The sequence below is a fragment of the Bos indicus genome, chromosome 17 (genome assembly GCF_029378745.1).
Source record: "Bos indicus isolate NIAB-ARS_2022 breed Sahiwal x Tharparkar chromosome 17, NIAB-ARS_B.indTharparkar_mat_pri_1.0, whole genome shotgun sequence".
Lineage (NCBI taxonomy): Eukaryota > Metazoa > Chordata > Mammalia > Artiodactyla > Bovidae > Bos > Bos indicus.
The window spans coordinates 40,023,349-40,033,015 of NC_091776.1; the positions used below are offsets into that span (position 1 = coordinate 40,023,349).

The 9,667-nt window shown below is 41.2% G+C and overlaps 1 protein-coding gene across 1 annotated transcript; it reads left to right on the plus strand.

Annotated features, from left to right (window-relative positions):
* Positions 1–6,703: 6,703 nt before the first annotated feature.
* LOC109570991 (small ribosomal subunit protein eS27-like) lies at positions 6,704–7,060 on the plus strand. The gene has a single exon (XM_019977121.2). The coding sequence runs from the start codon at positions 6,737–6,739 to the stop codon at positions 6,989–6,991; it is 255 nt and encodes an 84-aa protein (XP_019832680.2). The 5' UTR covers positions 6,704–6,736; the 3' UTR covers positions 6,992–7,060.
* Positions 7,061–9,667: the final 2,607 nt, after the last annotated feature.

Sequence of the window (9,667 nt, forward strand, 5' to 3'; positions counted from 1 at the left end):
GGGGATGTGGGTTCCATCCCGGATTGGGAAGCTAAGACCCCACATGCCTCATGCCGAACAATCCGAGACATAAAACAGCAGCAATATTGTAACACATTCAATAAAGACTTTAAAAATGGTCCACATTAAAATAAAAAAAGAAGAAGAAATAACTACAAAGAAGGGTGGGGGAACATGGGAAAAATATTCCCCAAGGAGAGGATGGGCTAGGGAAACGTCCAAATCCAGTTGTTCTCAATCCACCAACTGCTGGTTTTACTCTTGAGGGAGATATTTGTGAATTCACTTAGAGCTTAGAAGAACATGTTAATGTTGAATATGCTGTTTAGATCTCCAGCACAGAGCATTAGACCACATGCCTTGTCCAGACTGAAGACTGGCAAGACCTTTGCTCTTACCATCCCAGGGAGGTGCATTGCTATGTCCTCCTGCATCCTCTTCACACTTTTGTAAATAGTCTCTTTATTAAGGCTTGCAGAACTGCTAGCCCCCATGGAGCTACACTGAAGAACTCTACTCCCCTACTGGTTCCTGGGGGTTGAGTAGAGACTTTCCAACCAGCCACCAGGTGCTGGAATATCCCCATTTCCCAAACTGCCTCCATCGTGATCTCACAGTTTGGCAAGCACTTTCTTCTCCTTCTGGGCCACCAAAGAAGAAGAATTCCTGGGACTTCCCTGGAGGTCCGGTGGTTGGGACATGGCACCTTCAATGCAAGGGCACGTGTTCCATCCTGAGTTACGGTACTAAGGGCCCGCATGCCTCTCGGTGCGGCCAAATTTAAGAAGAAGTGGAGAAGACGAGTTCTTTCCCTCGTGATGACAAAAGAAGAAAGCATTCTCAGGTAGCCAGTGTTAACAGGAAGGGCACTGACTGACATTTGGGGATGTTCACTGTGTTCAGGGCCTGGGAAGGGCTGACCCCAGGGCCTTCCTTCAATTTCATTCACAATAAGTGTATCATTGATGCACTGTGTCTGGTTGGGTTTACAGAAATAGCTGTGTTGCTTGTCAATCATGGGAAGTGGCAAGTGTTTGATATCTCCTTCATTGTGGGCACAAAATAGCATCTAGACATCCCAGGCTACTCCACTCCCCTGGTCCTTTGTCCTCCACGGAACCTCAAGGGGAAGGTCACCCTGGGCAACCTGAACTGAGGTTCCAGAAACCGCAGAAATGTCCTACCAGCCTCCTCACGAGATTCCCTGTTGACACAATGTAACACAACCCCCTTTACAGTATTCTGGCAACAACCAAAACCAGAAATAACTCATACATTAAAAAAAATAAACCTCAAAAGATTTTCTTTTTTTTCCCTCAAAACATTAGCATGCAAAGTAGTTAGCTAGTAGTCACTAATAACTTTTTTCCCTGCAAAATTATTGGCTAATTATACCAATTATTGCATTCTCAGCCTATCAGGCCATGCTTGGATCATCCAGAGACAAAAGTGTTCCTTGGAACCGATCCACAGGGCAACAGATGAAGTCTGTTTTGGTGGTTCTTTCTTGCCAGCCGTGCTCAGGATCAGTGCTGACCATGGAGGCCTGGCCTCGGTCCACAGTGAGTGGTTCCAGCTTGTCATCCAGAGTTCTTAGGAGGTGAATCCTCCATTGGCAGCCCTCTCTTCTCTGAAACGTTCATAGAGATGAGTAACTGCCACATACACGTGAGCTCTAACACAGACCAATCACTCCTATCTTTCAGGACACTGGAAACCCTGATGACACGGGGATGGACACGTTTAAATGATACAAAGCCCATCTCCATTTTAGAGCATCCTTCCCTATACACTGTATTACATTACATACAGCCATACTGAGGACAATTTCACCTGATTTATATATGAAGAAGCTGAGAAATGTCTACAAAGTTAGCAAAATGTTCACACATCTATCACGTGGTTGATATTAATAATTTAAGGTTCTTCCAAAGTATATGTGTAACTTTACATTTGAAAGCATCCAGGCCTTAAAACTTGGACTTCCCAGGTGGCTCAGTGGTAAAGAATCTGCCTGCCAATGCAGGTGACGTGGGTTCGATATCCCAGTAGGGAAGATCCCCTGGAGAAGTAAATGGCAATCCACTTCAGTATTCTTGCCTGTGAAATCCCATGGACAGAGCAGCCTGCAGGCTACAGTCCAGGCGGTCACCAAGGTTGGACAGGACTTAGTGACTAAACAACGACAGCAAGGCATTAAAACTAAATCCCCATTCAGAAAAGTTTACTCCATGGAGCTCAAAGCTTAGTGAACTATTAAAACTTTTTTAAACTTAAGTTTAGGGTGGAATTGTCAAGATTCTCCAGACAATATGATAGGACTATTAGGTAAATCTTAAAAAACAACTTAAAACATATTTACATCTTATCACTTGTCAGTGTCTATATTACGAATTTATTTATTTTTGGTCGTGCTGTGTCTTTGTGGCTGCACACAGGTTTTCTCTAGTTAAGAAAATGAGCAGAGGTTACTCTCCAGCTGTGGTGCGGTGCTTCTTATTGCAGTGGCTTCTCTTGTGGAGCATGGGCTCTAGGGTGGGCAAGCGTCAGTATTTGCCAAACACAGGCTTAGTTGCCCCCTGGCATGTGGTATCTTCCCCAACCAGATCGAACCTGTGTCCCCTGCTTTGGTAAGTGGATTCTTAACCATTGACTCACTAGGGAAGTCCTCTATATTACTTTTTAATCAATTAAATATTTGATGAAAATTGATGTTTGTTATGCCCAAAGTTTTCCTGACTCTGCTGTATTTGCTGTATTATACATGTACTCATCATTATATTGTGGCTTTAAATCACTTGATAGCACAACATATTGGAGATTTTTATCTCTGATGATTCTTTTCCTCTCATGGTTCTGGTACAAACATTCTATTTATGGCCAGGCATGGTAAGGCAGGTTAGGGGCAGGTTGTAACAAGAACCATCTGTCCTCTCCCCCTATCTGAGTCCTTCTGTCATGATTAATTGTTGTTACCAAAAAAAAAAAAAATACCACCTCTTTGCTGGAGTTTTGCAAGAGGCAGTAGCCATGTCCTCCCTTTAGAGTATTAGAGCTTAAAATATGACATGCTTTATTCCCTGTGGCCTTAAACACACAGTTTCTGCCATCGTGGTTCCCAAGCCTTTCAGTAGATTGTGAGAGACAGGTGGAAACTACCCTTGGTAATGTCAGAAAATGGCAAGATGGAGACAAAATTGAAATTGTTAGTGAAGATGTTAGTCAAGAATATTCTACTTTGTATTGAGCATTTCAGGTGGTAGGGAGTAAATACAACTGAAGAAACTAGCATACGTATCATGTACACATTGAAATAAATGAGCTCCTACTGGGGGTGAGAAAATGTTGATATTGCAAAACCGTATATCCAGGTTTGGTAGAAATTAAATTGAAAACATAAATCCACATTTCCTAAAGACCTCTGCCATTGCTTAATTTCAAAAGCATCTCAAGGGAAAGAGGAAGGGGCCAGAGCTAGGATTTAATTTTAATTAGAAGGAAACATGTTTTAGGAGGGACTTTCCAGGTGACTCAGCACTAAAGAATCCTTCTGTAAAGTAGGAGATGCGGGTTTGGTCCTTTGAGTGGGAAGATCCCCTGGAGAAGGAAATGGCAACCCACTCCAGGGTTCTTGCTGGGAAAATCCCATGGACAGAGGAGCCTGGCAGGCTACAGTCCATCTATAGCATCGCAAACAGTCAGACACAACTGAGCACTTGTAGTATGTTCTAGGAAGGACCAGCATGGGAGAGAATGAAGGAAGAGCAAGTCTGCTCAGAGGTCTTGCATCATTACCCATGAAGAGGTGGATCCCAAAGAATGCTCTACAGTTCAAGAGGAAGAATCACTGAGTTGTGGTACAAATACTCAAAAACACTGCCTGTTTCCTAATCCAGCCAGTATTTATTAAGCACCTTCTATGAATCCAGGACTGGATATAGGGAAAGGGAAAGAAGATGCAAACCTGATGGAGGATGTTATTGATTTTGTGTTTAATCATCAAGGAACTTTAGTCTAGTTGGGAAACTGAGACATGAAACCCAGGACAACCATCTCAGCCTCTAATGGTGCAATCTGAGGGATCACAAGGCTCCCTTTTTCCCAGGACACCCTGAGTCTGACCATTTTTCTGAAGTCCTCTGTGTTAGAGCCATCCCTCCTGTTCAGGCTTTCTATTTAGGTAAAGATATGAAGAACACACACACACTCACTGAATCCCTAAAAGCCTTTCTTACAATATTAAATATGTTACTTACAAGGGCTCATACAGTTAACAATACCTTAGTCTTGGTAAGAACCAAACAAGGTTCTCAAGAAATGAGACACAAGACATGAAACAAAAATACAGGTAAGGAAGGCAAACCAGAATGGCCCTGAATAAGATGTGAGAAGTAGCTAGGGGCAGTTGTTATGAGATTGATTAAGTGAGTTCAAACTACAGGTCTGGTATATGGGGACCTTCTGGGCCAATACAATAAAGCTGGACTTTTACTTATGAAGAGTGAAAAGGCAAGGAAGGTGACTACCAAGAAGAAAGTGTTGATAACCTGGTGATTGTCTTCAGACTGGAACAGAAGAGATGGAGACTGGGATCAGGGAGGTCAATGAGGAGGCTGTTGACTTTTTCAGGAATAGAGAGAAAGAATATCTGAATTAAGCGAACTCATAAGAATAATTTAATATTTTGAATAAATGTAATAATCTGAAGTGACAGATTGAATATGAGAATTGAGGTTTCCCTTGGGCAATGACTCCCAAGTTTTAATGTTCAGTTCAGTTCAGTCGCTCAGTCATGTCCGACTCTTTGCAACCCCATGAATCACAGCACACCAGGCCTCCCTGTCCATCACCAACTCCCAGAGTACACCCAAACTCATGTCCATCGAGTTGATGATGCCATCTAGCCATCTCATCCTCTGTCGTCCCCTTCTCCTCCTGCCCTCAATCCTTCCCAGCATCAGAGTCTTTTCCAATGAGTCAACTCTTCGCATGAGGTGGCCAAAGTACTGGAGTTTCAGCTTCAGCATCGGTCCTTCCAATGAACACCCAGGACTGATCTCCTTTAGAATGGACTGGTTGGATCTCCTTGCAGTCCAAGGGACTCTCAAGAGTCTTCTCCAACACCACAGTTCAAAAGCATCAATTCTTCGGTGCTCAGCTTTCTTCACAGTCCAACTCTCACACCCATACATGACCACTGGAAAAACCATAGCCTTGACTAGATGGACCTTTGTTGGCAAAGTAATGTCTCTGCTTTTGAATATGCTATCTAAGTTGGTCATAACTTTCCTTTCAAGGAGTAAGCGTCTTTTAATTTCATGGCTGCAATCACCATCTGCAGTGATTTTGGAACCCAAAAAAATAAAGTCTGACACTGTTTCCACTGTTTCGCCATCTATTTCCCATGAAGTGATGGGACCATGATCTTAGGTATCTGTAAACCAGTGATGCTATTGAAGAACTTGGACGGAGGGTAGCAACATTATACAAGAGGCAGTGACCAAAACCATCCCCAAGAAGAAGAAATGTAAAAAGGCAACATGGTTGTCTAAGGAGGCCTACAAATAACTGAGAAGCAAAAGAGAAAAGGAAAAATCTATCCATCTGAATGCAGAGTTCCAAATAGTAAGGAGAGATAAGAAAGCCTTCCTAAGTGATCAATGCAAAGAAATAGAAGAAAACAATAGAACAGGAAAGACAAGAGATCTCTTCAAGAAATTTAGAGATACCAAGGGAACATTTTATGCAAAGATGGGCACAATAAAGGACAGAAATGGTATGGACCTAACAGAAGCAGACGATACTAAGAAGAGGTGGTGAGAATACACAGAACTATATAAAAAAGATCTTAACAAACCAGATAACCACGATTGTGTGATCACTCACCCAGAGCCAGACATCCTGAGGTGTGAAGTCAAGTGGGCCTTAGGAAGCATCACTGTGAACAAAGATAGTGGAAGTAATGGAATTCCAGCTGAGCTATTTCAAATCCTAAAAGACGATGCTGTGAAAGTGCTGCACTCAGTATGCCAGCAAATTTCGAAAACTCAGCAGTGGCCACAGGACAGTTTTCATTACAATCCCAAAGAAAGGCAATGCCAAAGAATGTTCAAACTACTGCACAACTGCACTCATTTTGCATGCTAGAAAGTATTGCTCAAAATCCTCCAAGCTAAGCTTTAACAGTACATGAACCAAGAACTTCCAGATATTCAAGCTGGATTTAGAAAAGGCAGAGGAATCAGAGATCAAATTGCCAATATCTGTTGGATCATAGAAAAAGCAAGTGAGTTTCAGAAAAATATCTACTTCTATTTCATTGACTACACTAAAGCCTTTGACTGTGTTAGTCACAGCAAACTGTGGAAAATTCTTAAAGAGATGGGAATACCAGACTCTCTTACCTACCTTCTGAAAAATCTGTATGCAGTTCAAGAAGCAACTGCTAGAACCAGATATGGAACAACAGACTGGTTCCAAATTGGGAAAGGAGTACATCAAGGCTGTATATTGTCACCCTGCTTATTTAATTTATATGCAGAATACATCATGCGAAATCCCAGGCTTGCTGGGAGAAATATCAATAACCTCAGATATGCAGATGACACCACTCTTATGGCAGAAAGCACAGAGAAACTAAACAGCCTCTTGATGAAAGTGCAAGAGGAGAGTGAAAAAGCTGGCTTAAAATACAACATTCACCCCTTTCTGGCAGTGACGACCTCCTCACGAGAACATGCCTCTCGCAAAGGATCTTCTTCATCCCTCTCCAGAAGAGGAGAAGAGGAAACACAAGAAGAAGCGCCTGGTGCAGAGCCCCAATTCCTATTTCATGGATGTAAAATGCCCAGGATGCTCTAAAATCACCACCGTCTTTAGCCATGCACAAACAGTAGTTTTGTGTGTTGGCTGCTCTACTGTCCTCTGCCAGCCTATAGGAGGAAAAGCAAGTCTTACAGAAGGATGCTCTTCCAGACGGAAGCAGCACTAAAAGTACCCTGTATCAAGATGAACGGGAAACCATCCCAATAAACACGTTTTGGATTAAAAAAAAATACAACATTAAAAAAATGAAGGTCATGGCATCCAGTCCCATCACTTCACGGCAAATAGATGAAGAAACAATAGAAACAGTGGCAGACTTAATTTTCTGGGTTCCAAAATCACTGCAGATGGTGACTATAGTCATGAAATTAAAAGACAGTTGCTCCTTGGAAGAAAAGCTATGACAAATCTAGACAGTATATTAAAATGCAGAGATATTACTTTGCTAACAAAGGGCCATACAGTTGAAACTTCCCAGTAGTCATGTATGGATGTGAGCGTTGGACCATAAGGAAAGCTGAGTGCCAAAGAATTGATGCTTTTGACATGTGGTGTTGGAGAAGACTCTTGAGAGTCCCTTGGATGAGTTGCTAAAGAAAATGTGGTGCATATATACAATGGAATATTATTCAGCTATAAAAAAGAATGAAATAATGCCATCTGCAGCAGCATGGATACAACTAGAGATTATCATACAAAGTGAAGCAAGTCAGACAGAGAAAGGCAAAATCATATGATATCACTTATGTGTGGAATCTAAAATACGGCAAAAATGAACCTATCTCTGAAACAGAAACAGACTCACAGATATAGAGAACAGATATGTGGTTGCCAAGGGGCAGTGGGGAGAGAGACAGATGGAATGAGAGATTAAGTTTGGTAAATGCAAAACGTTACATTTAGAATGGATAAACAAGGTCCTACTGTATAGCACAGAGAACTATATTCAATATCTGTGATAAACCATAATGGAAAATAATTTTTTAAAGAAATTATATACATGTTTAATTGAATCACTTTGCTGTATGGCAGAGACTGGTATAACATTGCAAATCAACTATACTTCAATAAAAATAATTAAACTCTTCTCTTTGTTTTTATTCTAAAACTTCACTAAAATATATTTTTACTTATAGTGCTTAAGACTCACTGTGAATCATGAATCTGAGGATTATGTCTTTAGCAATTCTAAAAGTTTTTCAGATGTTATCTCTTTAAATATTCCATGCATCCCATTCTCTTGATTCTCTCTTGTAAGAGATACGAACATTTCATAAGGGTAGTACTGAGTTAGGCCTTATTATTTTTCTCTCTACTCCAATCTATGTCTCTTCATCTCTCCACATTGGAGTGCAAATAATTTCTTTAAATGTAATTTACAGTTCACCTAGTTTTACTTCTGCTCTTTAACCTTTTTATTGGTATTTCAATTTAATTACTTTTGCTTTTTATGTTTATAGAGGCTCTATTTGATTGTTTCTTTCAAATCTATGTGTTTCTTTTTCATAGACTCATTATTTTCTCACATTTCATTTTATTTATTTACTCATTTTGGCCACCAGTGTAGGATCTTCATTTCCCGACTAGAGATTGAACCCACAACCCCTGCACTGGAAGCACTGGACTTCCAGGAAAGTCCCTATTTTTTTTCATATTTTAGAGTCTTTCTTTTATGCCCTTAATCACATTACATCTATTGCACAAAAAAGTGCAAGTGCTAGTTGCTCTGTTGTGTCTGACTCTGCACCCCCATGGAATGTGGTGCCAGGCTCCTCTGTCTTGGAATTCTCCAAGCAAGAATACTGGAGTGGGTTGGTTGCCACTCCCTTCTCTAGGGTATCTTCCCCATCCAGGGATAGAACCTGGGTCTCCTGCATGGCAGGCAGATTCTTTACTGTCTGAGTCACATAGTCTCTATTTAATCATAGTTCTGTGTTAGCTGGTGGTCTTAGGAAACTGAATCCTTGTAGGCATTGCATGTGCTGACTCTCAGCCATGGTGAGTTGTTTCTTCGTGTGCATTGTATTCAGGAATCTGTGTTCACCTTCCTCAGGGGAAGCCCTCACAGCCTGAGCAAACAAGCTGTCCCTTCAGGACAGCTTTATGTTTGCTTCTTCCAGGAGCCTTAGGTGTATCTATCCAGTAGAGCCTATCATCAGACAGGACCAAATTTATATCAGTTTTTCAACTTACAGATACTTGGCCCAGGCAGATAGTATATCAACATTTAACAAAAATCTGCTTTTGTAAATAAAGTTTTATTGAAACACATACATACCCATTTATTGACATATTGTCAACAACAACTATCCATCTCCAAGGACAGAGTTGAAGAGCTGCAGCAAAGACTACATGGCCAACAGAGCTGCTAATTCACTTTGTGCCTTTACAGACAATGTCTGTGAACCCCTGGTATAAATTCAAACCCTAAACCAGAGCAGAGCTGGTAGAAGCTTACAGACTCTCAGGAGACACTACTTTCCTCTGCTCAGAGTCCAAGCTGACGAGTTTCTTTGCTAACTCTATGTGCTAGTTGGAGTTTGGTTTTGCTTTTATTCTTACACTTCATACTTTCACTAAGAAGATAATTTTTTGATGGTCCTGAACTCATGCAGATTTATTGCATGAGTTTATTCGAACTCTTTCTTGCGTGAGTCCAGAGTCCTCATATCCTGCGGACATTTAAATCCATATTCCTAAAATCTAGGAAAGCACATTTTTCTGCCATACCAACACCCCCTCCACAGCACTGGTTCACCCACAACTCCTATCCTAACTGCCTAGTTTTGAGTCTTGCAGATATCACTTATAGATCAACTCTGTACTAGGGTTGTTTTTTTTT

Bases quoted from the DNA above. Each gene is read 5' to 3' on its own strand.
- LOC109570991 (XM_019977121.2), top strand. From the start codon at position 6,737: ATGCCTCTCGCAAAGGATCTTCTTCATCCCTCTCCAGAAGAGGAGAAG.